The sequence below is a fragment of the Amblyomma mixtum genome, chromosome 6, assembly GCF_055824585.1.
Source record: "Amblyomma mixtum isolate Tamu chromosome 6, ASM5582458v1, whole genome shotgun sequence".
Classification (NCBI taxonomy): Eukaryota; Metazoa; Arthropoda; class Arachnida; order Ixodida; family Ixodidae; genus Amblyomma; species Amblyomma mixtum.
In genome coordinates this window covers 114,019,608-114,034,242 of record NC_143017.1, presented here as the reverse complement: position 1 = coordinate 114,034,242, position 14,635 = coordinate 114,019,608, and the positions used below count along the sequence as shown (strand labels likewise).

At 49.5% G+C, this 14,635-nt stretch overlaps 1 protein-coding gene across 1 annotated transcript; it reads left to right on the top strand.

Annotated features, from left to right (window-relative positions):
- Positions 1–5,647: 5,647 nt before the first annotated feature.
- On the top strand, positions 5,648–14,411 carry LOC149340092 (uncharacterized). The gene is made up of 2 exons (XM_089548833.1): positions 5,648–6,844; positions 6,935–14,411. The coding sequence occupies exons 1-2, from the start codon at positions 6,180–6,182 to the stop codon at positions 7,515–7,517; spliced, it is 1,248 nt and encodes a 415-aa protein (XP_089404959.1). The 5' UTR covers positions 5,648–6,179; the 3' UTR covers positions 7,518–14,411.
- The last annotated feature ends 224 nt before the right edge of the window (positions 14,412–14,635 follow it).

The window sequence follows — 14,635 nt, the reverse complement described above, 5'->3', positions numbered from 1 at the left end:
TTTTACTGAGTGCCTAACTTGGTTAGTGGGGAAATAATTTAAATCAGTGGTTGCCAAAGAATGTTTGACAGAAGAACCCGGCTAAGGGCAAGTGAACGCAGCACATGGTGGCCTGACCCGCTGCGTTAGATCAATGGCCATGGCGTTCGCTTTCCGAGCACGAGGTCTCGGGATCGAATCCCGGTTGCGTCGCATTCCCATGGAGGCGAAATGCAAAAGCTCCCCGGGGCTGTTCGATCTCAGTACAGGTTGAAATATTCTAGGTGTTCGAAATTATTCTTGATGCGTCTGCTACTGCGCCCCTTTATCTCTTCTTTCTTTCACTCCCTCCATCATCCGTGTAGTTTAGGATTCGACAAAATTCGCCTGGTCAGGCATTTTTTGTCTAGTCCTTGACTACACGGATGAAGGGGGGAAATTCCTCTGGTCAGGCATTAAAGCAAAAGGCGCCCGTATGTTGTGTGATGTCAGTGCACGTTAAAGATCTCCAGGTGGTCGAAATTATTCCGGAGACCTCCATTACCGCGCCTCTTTCCCTTTCTTCTTTCTTTTCCACCTTCCTCCCTTCCCTCACGGCGCGGTTGAGCTGCCCACGAAGAAGTTACTGCGCGCTTCATTTCCTCAAAACCATTTTTTTTTTTCAATTTTGTGTGGGTACCGGGGCACACGGGAGTGGCAGGGAACCAAGAGGCCGACAGGATAGCTCGAGGATACATTACTTTCCGAGCATCCGACGAGACCGCGGAACTCGCGCCAGCACCCAGGGAATACTCAGCCATACTACAAAACTATAGAGGCAGAAGAATGCGATATCCCCCACCGCACAAATCTCTCAGCAGAGAGGAAGCTGTCACTTGGAGACAATTACAAACAGGCTCTTTCCCAAACCTACATATACTAAACAAAATGCACCCTACGATATACACGGACAAATGTCCCTGGTGCGACGAAAAACCTACTTTATACCACATCACATGGGCCTGCCAAAACATACACGTGGTCCCCAAAATACAAAACCCGAGTGCGGAGCAGTGGGAGACTCTGCTGTCCAGCGACCGCTATGAAGACCAACAAGGTCTGGTACAGCGAGCTCAACGGGCGGCAGTGGCCAGCGGAGCCCTGGACTGAGGGCAACCGACCACTGATTAGAGGCGGACGACTTCGACAGAGAAGGCTCCTGGGGGTAGAACCAAGACGTCTCTGAAGATGCCCCCAAACCGCAGGAAAACCCTTTGGTGTAAATAAAGTTTTCCCTCCCCTTCCTTCAATTATTAGTAGGGAAAAAATACAAGATTTATAATCACTGGCCAAGTCGAATGACGAAAGGCGTTTCGGAGCCCGATCCTTGGTCGCAGTGAGGCGTACAAGACGAGATGAAAATTTAAAGGCGAAGTCTGTGACGTAATGACCGTGTGTGATTAGTGGCGGGCTTCCTTCCGTGTCGTTCATGGTCTCGGTCGTCGTTTTGAAGAAGGATGATTGAACCAGAAGCCACGTTGCCAGATTTCGTTCTCATACTGATTATGTCGCGTTGTCCAATTCAGTCTGACGTCCGAACGTGTGGTTCATGGTTGCGGCGACTGAGACTATGAATTCGGACGGAGAGAGGCATGCCATCAAACTACATTACATGACAAACTCCGCATTTAAATTTTCACCTACTCGTCTCGTCCGCCTCATTGTGATCAAGGAACCGGCACAGTTTACGAAACGATCTTTTATCTGTAAACCTGATCAGCGACAGCAAATCTTACATTTTTGCCCTTCTCCCTCGTTTCCTCAAGGCGCGCTTTAGGTGTCCGCCGAGAGTGCAGCAATCACTTCGCCTGTAAAAAGGTGACTTTGCTGCCCAGCATCACTTTATAGTAACTTGAAATGAGTTCGCAAAGGCAGCAGCGATTGTGTTTCACCTCAACAGGCGGACTTTCAAGTTCAACGAAGTTTAAGGGGACTTCACTGGTTGCAAACTGTATGTAATTGCAGCCATTCTGCTACAACTTTTGATTCAAAAATTTGTTTCAAAAGCTTTCCAAGCGTAAGAAACATCCGACGTGACACTCCGTTTGCCCGAATTTATTTCAAGATCTTGAAATATTGACGAATTTTTTTTTCGCTGATTGCCGCCCAGAGTTTAAAGCATTATACTTCATTTTACTCATACCTTGTGGATTTCCCCTTTCATTTGTTCAATTTACACAAAGAATTAAGTTACCTGAGTTGAATGTCAAATGCAGAAGGGAAATGCCAGAAGAAGTAGATTATTCTAAAGTCTGCGCGCCCATTATTTGGTCTGCTTCACGAGGTTGTTCACAGTAAGTGTGAACCTTTTCAGTTATTTAAGCGCACTACAAAAAGTAAACACTAGAGTCCAATTACTTTTCTTAATCTGGTCACACAACGTTAATTCATATACACTGCATTATTTACGTAAAGCAACCGCTTTTACGCTTCTTCAAGGCTGTAATCACGCTGTTGGTGCCCCAAAACGTAGTTCTCCTGAACGTCAAGTCAAGCACAGTCATCAGGCCAGGAAACATGGCTGTGTGAAAGACCGACTGCCCTAGCTTCTAATAAATGCTTAAGTAAGTCGTTAGAGCCTCCTCTGTGAAAGCGACGCCGCCCACGAAATGAATTCTGAGAGGGAAAGGATTTAGAAATAAATAAAAATAAACCGGCAGCGTACGGCACGTGTCTGGACCGCTTCGTACACGGTCTACATACATCGATCCGGTCGGTGTGACACTCGTCAAACTTGGGCATGGGCCCGTATACATTAGACGTACACACTACGCAGTTCAAATGTTTCGCACAGTTCCTCGCCCCAGCAAAAGAAAAATAAAAGATAAAGAAAAGCCAAAGACAGCGACGGGTTCGGGGGCAAACCCAAACACGTTCCCGGGGCAGAACCTGCTGCGGGACGCCCGGTACGCATACCCGCCCCGCAGACCCCGGCACTCCCAACGGGCGCGCGAGAAAATCGGAGTCGTTGACATCAGAAGGCGCCCGCCGCGGCGCCCAAGAGTCGCCGGCGAAAAACGACGCGAACGGGGCTTTCGATTTTTTCCGCTTAGCGGGCGCAACCCAACCACGTCGGGCGCGATGTGTGATGCAAAGGAGGCGGCTGAGAGAAAGGAAAACAGGGGGGAAGGGGAGGGTACGTAGGCGCTTGGCGGGGCGGCTAGGCTCGCGAAACGCCGCGGCGCCGGAACCTCAAAGCACCCGGGACAAGGTGAAGAGCGCGCCGAACGTGGAGAGTTGAGGTGGAGGCGGTTTTGCCAGCCTCGGGATATAACAGAGCATACAGAGACGCTCGGGATAGGAAAGAGGACTAGACATAAGCTCGCAGTGAGAAAAAATTGTCTTCCCCTTTATGCCGGCTAAGTAAAAGTGTTCAGTGCCCTGGAAGTTGTTCCTGGCTTCTGCTCATCATTAGCCGGTGCCTCAAAGCCGGTCTTAGGTAAGAACACCCGGTGACCGGCTATCATCTTGGCTATCATATCGTAGGGTATCACGATTGTAATCAACGCATAGGTGACAGCTTGCCCAAACCTTATGCACGTCTGAACGGCCTTCGGCTGACGCAACGTAAACAGCTTTCTCAGCGCTGCACGCTATTAGAGAGACGGACGATAGCTTAATAGCTCGCGCAAGACTTGAACGAGGTTCGCCGGTCAGGAGCAGTGGACTGAAGGCGCCCAGTACCCTCTCACACCTCAGAGAGGCCCCCGTTAAAACTCCTGGAAACAAGAAGACGAGGAAGGGCAGCGCGCGGTCAGTGTTGAAGGCGGGTGATTAAACGATCAAATGTCTAAAACGGGCTGTCGCGACGGGGCGTCACGGCGGCGCCGGCGTGAGGTGTGCTCTCACCCAAACATTGCGCTCTCTGCGGGAAATGACGCGGTTAGCGGCGCGCGACCTTAATACGTGCGCGCGTGGTGGTGCTCTTCGGGCCATGTTCATGGAAGTTGGGTCTGGCGTTCTCTGAATGAACGGCCGCGCGTGCTGCTGCTTGTCTCGGTCCCCCAGGGGCTTGGGAGACCTTGTGTACCGGGAATGAACCCCTTGAGCCGACAAGGGATCCTTTTGTGTCGAAAGCCCCGTAATGCGTGTTCCGTTTGTCTTGCATGGGTGGCGCCTGCAGTCAGGAAAAATGAAAAACAGATAGAGCGGATGCCTAATTGCTTGACGTAGAAATGGCAGGAAGGGAAGTACAGGCCCTTTAGAAAGAAATGGATGGAAATAGGCGGTAATGAGAAGTGCATTGCATAACTGCGGAGAAGTTTTATATGAGAGGCGGTCATCTTTACGGGGCGTGCGCCGATTCTCGCGGCGAACTCATGAGAGCAAAAGCCGGTTTTCTGGTAGTTACCCCACTGGTAGCAACGATTCAGTAACGTGTTTCAGCATGTACTCGAAGCTTATGTATTGCTGTCGTGGAAAGTACGCTGAATTAAGAGAGCATTAGCAACATGCCACAATAAAGCTACTGTTTAAATATTCTCATCACTCCTCATCAATGCTTTAGGCCACCGCGGTGGTTGAGTAGTTATGGCGCTTGGCTGCTGAACCGAAAGACGCGGATTCGATCCAGGCCGCGGTGGTCCAATTTCGATGGAGGCGAAATTCAAGAGGCCCTTGTACTGGGCGATGTCAGTGCACGCTAATGAACCCCAAGTGGTCGAAATTTTCGGAGCCCGTCACTACGGCATTCCTCATCGCCTGAGTTGCTTCGGTGGGGTTAAGCCCCCCAAAACCAAACCATAAACCATCATCACTTCACTCTCAATCAGCAACTTTTGCATAGATTTAAATGAATTTATAGAATTTTAAAGCAAAACGCAAAATTCAGGAACTCTGAATGCATAATGTATATTTATACTCTAAATTATTTCCAAAATTGAAACAAATTGCAGTTTTGTCATTAATAAACTTTATTTTTCTAATTTCACCGCGTCGTAAAGAACATATATGCGTCGAAATACCGCAAACTAAACCTCTTAGAGCAGTTAGCGTGAACCACATTTGCACCTGAAATTACCGTGTAGGTGAACGCATGTCGGTAATATGAGTTTTGGAACCTTCTTAACACGTAAAATAAGGGTGCGAGGCAAACTGTGAAATCTGGGCTGCCATTTCATTCCCTTTAAACGCCGCTTAGTGTTTGATCTGCAGGAAGCGGCATGGCACCGCGCCGTTTCGGTTAAGAGCTAAAAATTTGTGATAGTAAATGCTACAAATGATTGCAATTTGCAACTCTCGGCGTGATTTGTTCACAAAAATTTGTGCCCTTATTTATGTCTTTCATTACCCTTCCTAAGCCATCAGGCATTCCCTTGCTTTCTTGAAAGCAAGAGGTGCTGTCAAGATGTTTTCAGTGTCTGTTGTACACAGCCTCTCCATTATTGTGTGCTTATACAACATTCCTCGATGTAAAGCTTTTCCTAGGATATGAATGCTGATAGAAAGTAACGCAAAAATTCGAACCACGAAGCTCACTAATGCGGCTGTAAAACATTGCCCGCGCGCACACGGATGCCGAAAATTAACACACAAAGGGTTATAACAGCCATGGGTTGCCTTGTTGGCGCTCCCAATGCTCTTTTCTCTGATGTTCAAAAGGGAAGAGTATCGACGACAAGTGTAATACCCCTGTCACACAGGCACCATAAAGCTCCTTTATTATAAAGGCGAGCGAGCCGGTAAAGGTAGCATTATCTTAAAGTACCGGTGTCGGTGCTACACGGCGCAGAGCCGGCCTTTAGCTGCTTTCTTCTCGTGCCACCAGGGGGCCAGCACTTTCGGTTTTGTTTGCATGTTTGCGACAAAATATTACGTTCAGTTAGCATTTTTGTTTTTGTATTAGTTATTTTTGCACCCAGAACGTTTTTTTTTTTTGCAAACTCAGGCAGCGGCCTAGTAGCACAATTTATAAAACGACGTGTTTTAGGTAAATGTAGCCTTGTTCGCGTCTATCCCAGCCACCATGGACCGTTTTGCTTGTTTTGTTATTCATGCGCCTATCCGCCAGTGTCTGCGGTGACATCGTGCCAGATTTCCACAGTTCTAACTTTCATGTGCGTATTCAGCAAGACACTGCTAGTTTCTAGTTAACAGAGTGTCTCGCCTGTGCCTGTTGTGTGTTGAATTGTGTTTGTTGCGAGTGTTGTACGAGTGCCGCCATGAGTGACGAACGCGAGCAAGTGCGACGAAAATGCGAGATCGCGCTCGCTGTTGCAGCCATTGTGCCATCGCAACTAGATATCGAAGCTGCACGTGCGCAAGTGCGTGCTATTGAGGAGCGGCTCATCGCAAACAACGCGATACTAACTATGCTCGCAGCGTTGCCACCCCCTATGCCTTGTGAAGTCTGGGCGTACCCGAGAATCGGACGGTGGTTCGAGAACACGTTGCCAAATCTGGGAAGCCGGAATTTCCGGCAGTCGTTTAGAGTTTCGGAGACTACATTCCGGTACTTAGTTGATGCTTGCCGGCCAGAAATGGAGCGCCAACATACAGCCATGCGCGAGGCGATTCCAATCGAAAAGCGTGTTGCAGTGGGGCTCTACAAGCTTTGTTCTTCGGCAGAGGACAGGACTGTTGCCCACTTGTTTGACATTGGGAGGTCCACAGCCAACATCATATACCGAGAGTTCTGCGAAACGGTAGTGAAGGTGCTGGACAGGCAGTGGATAAAGATGGTGGCGGAGGATGACATGCCGGAACATATTATGGAGTTTCAGGCTGTGTGTGAATTTCCCCAAGCTATTGGAGCTTTGGATGGATGCCATTTTCCAGTCTCTCCACCTAAAGAACACGCCAGCGATTACTACAACTACAAGGGCTGGTAAGTGCTGAAAGCATAGAATAAATATGGATGTGTATTCATAACTTGCGATAGAGCATGTTTTTTTCATAATTGAAATTATATTTGCAGGTACAGTGTCATCCTGCTGGCCCTTGTCGACCACAAATACGCCTTCAGATTCATCAGCGTTGGCTCTCCAGGGCGTTGCCACGACTCCCATGTGTACCAAGAATCGGCCTTGGCGAAGGCTGTTTCCAGCTCCATGTTTAGAGCACCCACCGCTGTTATTAGTGGCACTGCAGTACCCCCGTTGATACTATGTGATCAGGCCTTCCCACTAACGCCAAACCTCATAAAGCCTTTCCCCAGTTCAAGCACATTACCAGACCACAAGAATTTCAATTACCATCTTTCCAAATCCCGAAGAATAGTTGAGAATGCCTTTGGGAGGCTTAAGGCTCGATTCCGCTTCACAATGAAGAGGATGGAGTGTGACATTACAAATGTACCGACTGCAATACATGCAAGCTGTGTGCTTCATAACATCTGTGAGCATTTAAAGGACTCCGTCTCGCAGCAGTGGTTGCGTGAAACCGAGATGTATAATGGTATTTTTGAGCAGCCGACACATGCTACGGATGTCCAGATTGGGACAGGAAAAGAAGTTCGAGATGCGGTTGTTCAGTTCTATAAACAACTGGGACACAGCTAAGCAGGGCACAAAAATGTTGCGCAGCTATATTCCATCTCATAAGATGTTTGTAGCAGTACGAAAGGTAGAGCTCTCTCGTCAAATCGGAATGGAGCGCACTATGTTAGTGTATTCCTACGCGCTGTCGCACTGCCAATTACTGATCGGTGGCTCGATCCATGTGAAAGAAAGCGTACTAATAGCTTCTTTCTACCTCTAGCAGGTGGGGCTTGATGTCTTTTTATTCTTTCATTTGTTTGTTTTTGGACATGCGGACGCCCGTTACGAAGGGTTTGGCCCCACTTTTTTGTCGCCACCTGTTCGTATCAGTCCCTCGGTTGTCACGTCACAGTTATTTTCAATGTTCCTGTCATGTGTTTATGAATTTATTTATTCCAGCATGGTCACTACACTATTAAGCTGGGTCGAATGCAGGCCAGGGCAGCCGAATGTCGATGGTGGCGAAATGCAAAACAACCCCATGCGCTGCGCCAAAGCCAACGCACAAGCGGTCAACATTAATTTGGAGCCGTCCACTGCGGTGTCTGCCATATCTTATGAGAGACGATTTACTCACTGCGACAGTACTGAATGGTCCCGACTTTCGTGCGCACATTAGCACGTTAATGGGGCTCATCTCATCGTCCTCATCACAACTCCATTCAGCACTGCTGGTTGGTTGTGTCGTCCTCCAGGTTGACAACTGTCACAGACCATTGGAATGTGTCTCGTCAGGAATTCTCTCGGGGCTCGGCTATCGGCGAACGAAGCCGACTGGAATTCCAGGAGGAGTGGAAAGTTCTACAGCGGGTGGGCACAGTCGGGAGGAAATAGGCAGCTGAAGAGGTTGGGTGGTGTGTTTGCGGGCGTGGAGGGCCGAGTTACCGCGCCGAGGCACGCGTTCCATCGCACAAGGCCCGCCGCCGTCGAGCCATCGTCGCATCCACAACCACCCGAACCAGAGTCATCGCCGCAGCCCCCGTATGTGAATTGTCCGTCGGACTTTCTGCTTTTCTAGCTCTAACTTTTTGTATATTACTTCTTTTCATGCCCTGTACGCCTTCTTGTTCTCTGTAGTTGGATTTGTGTGTTCTTTATATTGTCTCTCTCTTGCTTGTCGCGTTTCGTGTTTTGTATAGCTTTTCGGCTACTCCTTTGTTCGTTTTACTCGTTTTTGTGTTTTCCTGCATTCGAGTAAATATTTCTTCTAAACCCGCAACCCCTTGAGTTCCTTTGGAGGACTGACGCACCGACACACGTGCACCTCGCACGGGCTGACCGACCTCAACAAATAAATGTTGCACAACGCTCGCTTTTAGGCCACAGGGGAGCGTAAAGCGGCCCCTGTGCCTCGACGGCTTGCACCAGGCAGCCGGTTGGTGGGCGATAGTTGTGACAATAATTGGCGTCCGCGCAACAGGACAGGTCAGCCGCGTGTCGGGGCTGAGGCTCCGAAGGGACTAAGGAGAGGGTCGTGCTAGTGGTTAGATATCCACTTTTTCCTGAGCACGATGGCAGAGGTCGAGTTTGACAAACTGGTCGAGCAGGGAAGAAGCTTCGGCTTCGACGGGAAAGAACTGTTCTCGTGGATTGAACAGGAGCGTGCTAGGCGCCGAGAGGAGAGAAATGCAGAACGCACTTGGCGCAAGGAGGAAACCGAACGCGAAGCACGTATGAGAGATGAGGAGTTGGAGAGGCAACGAGAAGAATCCAATATAAGAATGGCTTTGCTAGAAAAGGAAAAGGAGGTGGTGTTGTTGAGGCGGGAACCCGCTAGTGTCTCTGAAACGGACTCCAGGTCCGGCTCGGAAGAGAGAGGGGCGGTTAAAGGGAACAAAGTGAACCCGCACAAAGTTATGCCTGTTTTCGATGAGCAGCGCGATGACCTCGATGCCTATTTGAGGCGTTTTGAGCGCGTGGCAGAGATTCAAGGTTGGCCACGGGACCATTGGGCCACTTATTTGAGCCTGTGTTTGAGCGGCGGGGCTCTAAACGTTTTCAGTCGAATGTCCGCGCCCGATTGCACGCGCTACGACAAGCTGAAGCAAGCTCTGATGCTGCGATTTCGGCTGACGGAGGAAGGATTCCGAGAGAAGTTTAAGGGGGCATCGCCCATGAATGGAGAAACGTGCTCCCAGTTTGTGACTCGGCTTAGGAACTTCCTCGAGCGGTGGGTAGAGCTGTCCAGCACCAAGAAGGAATATGAGGCTTTGTTTGAGCTGATGGTGAAAGACCAGCTCCTTTCAAGCTGTGCGGCACCGCTGGAGCTCTTTCTTAAAGAGAGAAAGGACGCTACCCTTGAAGGAATGATGGAAAGAGCGGAGCAGTACGTGGACGCTCACGCATGGGCGAATTTTTCAAAACTTGAAGCGCCAAAGAGGGAGCTGTCAGTTAGAGCCAGCTCCAAACAAAGAGGCGAAATGAAAGACGGGAGCAAGTCGGTTGCGAAGCCGAATGATTGGAAAGTTCAAAAATGTTTCATTTGCTCACGCCTCGGACACCGACCCGAAAATTGCCACGTGGGCAGAATGGAGGGCAACAGACCACCTCCGAAGTGTTTCAAGTGCGGGCGAACAGGCCACACTAGCTGGAAGTGTTGGCAGAAGAGCTCGACGAAGCCAAAAGACGGCGCTGAAGAATCATCATCAGTATGTATCGAGGATGGATACATTGAATTGAAAAATGGGACAAAGGTTCCCGTTGTTGGCGCCGCTCTGTCTAACAAGGCTTTAACTATGAGTGAGAAGCTTCCTGTAGTCACCGGTTTGGTTGGCAACCAAAGGGTTCGCGTACTTAGAGACACCGGGTGCAACACGGTGGTAGTGAGGAGGAGCCTGGTCGAAGATGCCGATCTCACAGGATTCAAATCTCCCGTTTACCTCCTCGATCGGTCGGTTCTCATGCTTCCGGAGGCTTGGGTCGACGTTGACACCCCATACATCAAGGGACGGCTCCGTGCGAAGTGCGTGGAAGATCCCCTTTACGACCTCGTATTAGGCAACGTTGAAGGAGCCAGACATGCCGCTGACCCAGATCCCGGTTGGAAATTAGAAACGATGGCTGCGAAGATGCCGTCGTCAAAAGGGTCAGAGCCACCAGGGAGTGGTAGCGCTGCGGAGGTGGACGCCACCGGGGAAAATGGGAAAGCAGCTTCCGCAGACAGATGATGACCGGGCAAACGCCGTGCTGACGAGGGGGCAGGCCCGGGAGAATGGAAAACTACGAGGACTGAGAGTGTCGGTCAACTCTGAAAACGTAAGCAGCGAAGTCCTATGCCAAGAGCAGAAGCGTGACCCCACGCTGCGGGCATGCTTTGACCGAGTGGATCGGGTGGTACACAGCAGAAAAGGAGACAGCTACCAGTTTTTCCTCCAAGGCGGAGTTCTCCAACGCAAATTCACGTCTATATTTGGACGGGATTACATTCAAGTAGTTGTTCCCACGAAATTTCGGACAGCTGTGCTCGAAAACGCTCACAGCGGTGTAATGGGAGGACATCAGGGCCCCAGAAAAACAGTGCTCAAAGTTCGAAACGAATTTTTCTGGCCGGGACTGCAGGCCGACGCGAAACGTTTTGTCATGTCCTGCGGCTCCTGCCAGCGGACTACTCCCAGAGGCCACACATGGAAGGCACCCCGTGCGAATGTTCGTCATTGAGGCGCCCCTTGCAGAGAGTGATAACGTCGGGGCAGACTACACGAGTCAGGTAGACTAATTGGCCGAGGTGGGTTGTTTAGATTGCGGTCACATCTTTCTAGTGTCAGTTTTTGTGTGTGTGTGTGTGTGTCCGCTGTCTTGATTACATGCAGTGATCTTTTGTATACCCTTGACTGTGTCCACTGTGATGACGTTGTGTCGTAATATAAATGTAAGCTGTATGCTGTTACGATGACACGTGTCATGTGATGCCCGGATTGGACTTCATGTGGACGTCGACAGTGAGTGCAGTGCGGTGCGCGTGAACTGACGAGCGTACGCGAGATCGAGTGCAGATACTCTTGCGTGTGTGAAGAGACTGTCGTGACTGTGCGGTGGTCAAATGATTGAATAGCCGCTTGTATGGCTGTAGGTTGTAACATGTACGCCACTTTTGAGTGCTCATTGCTTTTTGTGTGTGTGTGTGACACGGAACTGTTAAAACCTTTTTTTTCATGTTCTCGTTGTTGATAGCGATTTGGCGTTGGTCTGTGCCTGGCAAAATATTATGGTATAATATTCTTTAGTGGGGGGCTGTGTCACAGACCAGTGGAATGTGTCTCGTCAGGAATTCTCTCGGGGCTCGGCTATCGGCGAACGAAGCCGACTGGAATTCCAGGAGGAGTGGAAAGTTCTACAGCGGGTGGGCACAGTCGGGACGAAATAGGCAGCTGAAGAGGTTGGGTGGTGTGTTTGCGGGCGTGGAGGGCCGAGTTACCGCGCCGAGGCACGCGTTCCATCGCACAAGGCCCGCCGCCGTCGAGCCATCGTCGCATCCACAACCACCCGAACCAGTCATCGCCGCAGCCCCCGTATGTGAATTGTCCGTCGGACTTTCTGCTTTTCTAGCTCTAACTTTTTGTATATTACTTCTTTTCATGCCCTGTACGCCTTCTTGTTCTCTGTAGTTGGATTTGTGTGTTCTTTGTATTGTCTCTCTCTTGCTTGTCGCGTTTTGTATAGCTTTCCGGCTACTCCTCTTTTCGTTTTACTCGTTTTGTGTTTTCCTGCATTCGAGTAAATATTTCTTCTAAACCCGCAACCCCTTGAGTTCCTTTGGAGGACTGACGCACCGACACACGTGCACCTCGCACGGGCTGACCGACCTCAACAAATAAATGTTGCACAACGCTCGCTTTTAGGCCACAGGGGAGCGTAAAGCGGCCCCTGTGCCTCGACGGCTTGCACCAGGCAGCCGGTTGGTGGGCGATAGTTGTGACAACAACAATAGCCGGTCCTTGGCAAACAACATCATCGATGACGTGTTCCAGTTTGCTCATCACATCTTCCTCACTATTAACATACTGCACGTAATTCTTCCATTTCTCAGCAGTCACTTGCATGATGTCTTGTTTTGACTGGCAACGAAACCCTTGACATCGCTCCAAACAGTCTTTATCGGGTTCAGTTGGCAATGGTAGGGTGGCAGGCACACGACGAGACGGCCAGCAGCTTTGGCGATGCAGTCCACACGGCATTGGTCCCCACCTGTGTTCACATCATTGACAAGCTTCATGAGCTCGGCCTTCACGTGTCGTACTCCACGCGACATCTTTTCTGGACAGCCAAGTCTGTACGTCCTTTTTTGACGCTACTCATCCGCTGCACTTTATCCTGCTTCACAGAATGATATGGCGCGTTGTCCATCACTGTAACGCTGCCGGCTTCTTCGGGGACAACATTCGGCCCGCCTTCAACAACTGCGTTGTCCACTGGTAAAGCGTTTGCTCTCTCACCTGGGTGAGTTTTGCCATCCTCTTGGTGAGCGCATTCGTACTTGAACTGCCCCCGTTCTTGACACGAAGCACTTCAAGAAGCCAACTGCGATCGCTTGCTTGGAGAAACAGCTCACTTTCGTTGTAGGGCACACAGGCGACTCAACCTATTCGGGCGGCACCATGTTGGAAAATGGCGACGCATCATTACCTCACAGCAAGACTCCGCAGAGCTGTGTTCGCACGGGCTTTGTCTGTTAATTTCACCAGTGACTGAAGCACTCTATACCATCGAAATCTACAAGTCCAAACTGTGTGTTCATTTGCTGTGCTTATTGTTTGATTCATAGTCCTACACTGCTCAGATATTCGAGAGACTATTTTTTGTGTTCCTGCAGCCCTGATTGGACGACAGAGCTCTGCTTTCCATAGTGCTGCAAACATATTGCGAGACGAAGTATGGAAGCAAGCTTTTTCAATTATTGTTTATTGAGAAATTGACCCAGCAGGTCGAAAAGCTTCTCCTGGGCTGCAACCTGGCGCTCCCGGAAAGCTGCTTCTTCTTTTCTGGCAGCCTCCAGGTGCTCCCGTAGCAGACGCTGCTCTTCAAGTACCCCTTTCTGGAAGGCCTGGTTTGCAGACATCCGCTTTCTTTTTTGTGGGCGGTTCATGCCTCTGGGTGCACTCGTGCTCGGTGCTTGTCTCACTTCATCAGCACTGTCATGGTCTGTGAGATCTGATGGCTCCATTACTGGCAGCGGTTCTGCCTCACCTGGGCTCGGCGAATCCACTGGTGTGTGGCTGCTGCTGGTGTTTCGGCTGCTGGAGCCTGATTCCATGCTGGAGATCAGCTGCAATAAAGGAATTTATTCTGCATCATGTCGGCTCCGTGTTTTTGTACCAAATGCATTGACACCTATTCAAAAGTATAAAAGCACACAATCTGAGAAGTATTCTATCCTTGCAGTACTTGCTGCCTCTTTTGTTAGTGAGTTGTATTACCATCCAACACCTGTGGCAAAATGTGTTTTGCAGTGAAAGTAAGGACAGGGACAAAGCGATGATGTAGTAAGCAAACACAGTTTGTAGTCTGCTTTTTTGTTGTACTTGTTTGCACTGCAAAACATATCTTCAGTTGTGTACAAACTAGCACGTGTCAGAGTTTTGCTCTTGACATATATGAAGTGGAAGCAACACATCTTGAAGCCACTGTAACTGCACATATTCAAAATTCATCTCATCTGACTTGGTAGTGAAACCTGTTTTATCTCGAGCACTATTAAAGCAGTGCAGTTTAGTTAATAAACAATAAGATCAGTTGTGTTTCAAGAACCACACCGCTCCTGAAACTGACAACATCCTTACGGAAGGGTGCATGCGCTCAGTGAGCAAAAAGCATATCGCTTGACCCATTGAGGGCACAAGTTGACTCACCTCTTCAACTGTTTCTGCTGGTGGCATGCAGACACTCTCCTGCACCAGAGACCTATTATTAATAGGTAGGCTCCCAAGGAAGCGGTTCAGTTCAAAGAAAAAGGGCCAAGTCTTAGCACCTGACCCTGTGGTCTGTTCCCGTGCTTCTTTTCTGTAGAAAGAGAACACAAGAGCCAGTCTATCAATCGTTCATTTCCAACATAAGGTTGACAGTCCCCAGGTGGAAAAGCTGCACGAATTAAGCTTTAGGTGTCCAGGGCCAGCACATGGAGCAGAATTCTCCAAAATTACATA

Coding starts and splice junctions, on each gene's coding strand:
- LOC149340092 (XM_089548833.1), top strand. CDS start 6,180: ATGAGTGACGAACGCGAGCAAGTGCGACGAAAATGCGAGATCGCGCTC. Junction 6,845..6,934: donor TACTACAACTACAAGGGCTG/GTAAGTGCTGAA, acceptor TTATATTTGCAG/GTACAGTGTCATCCTGCTGG.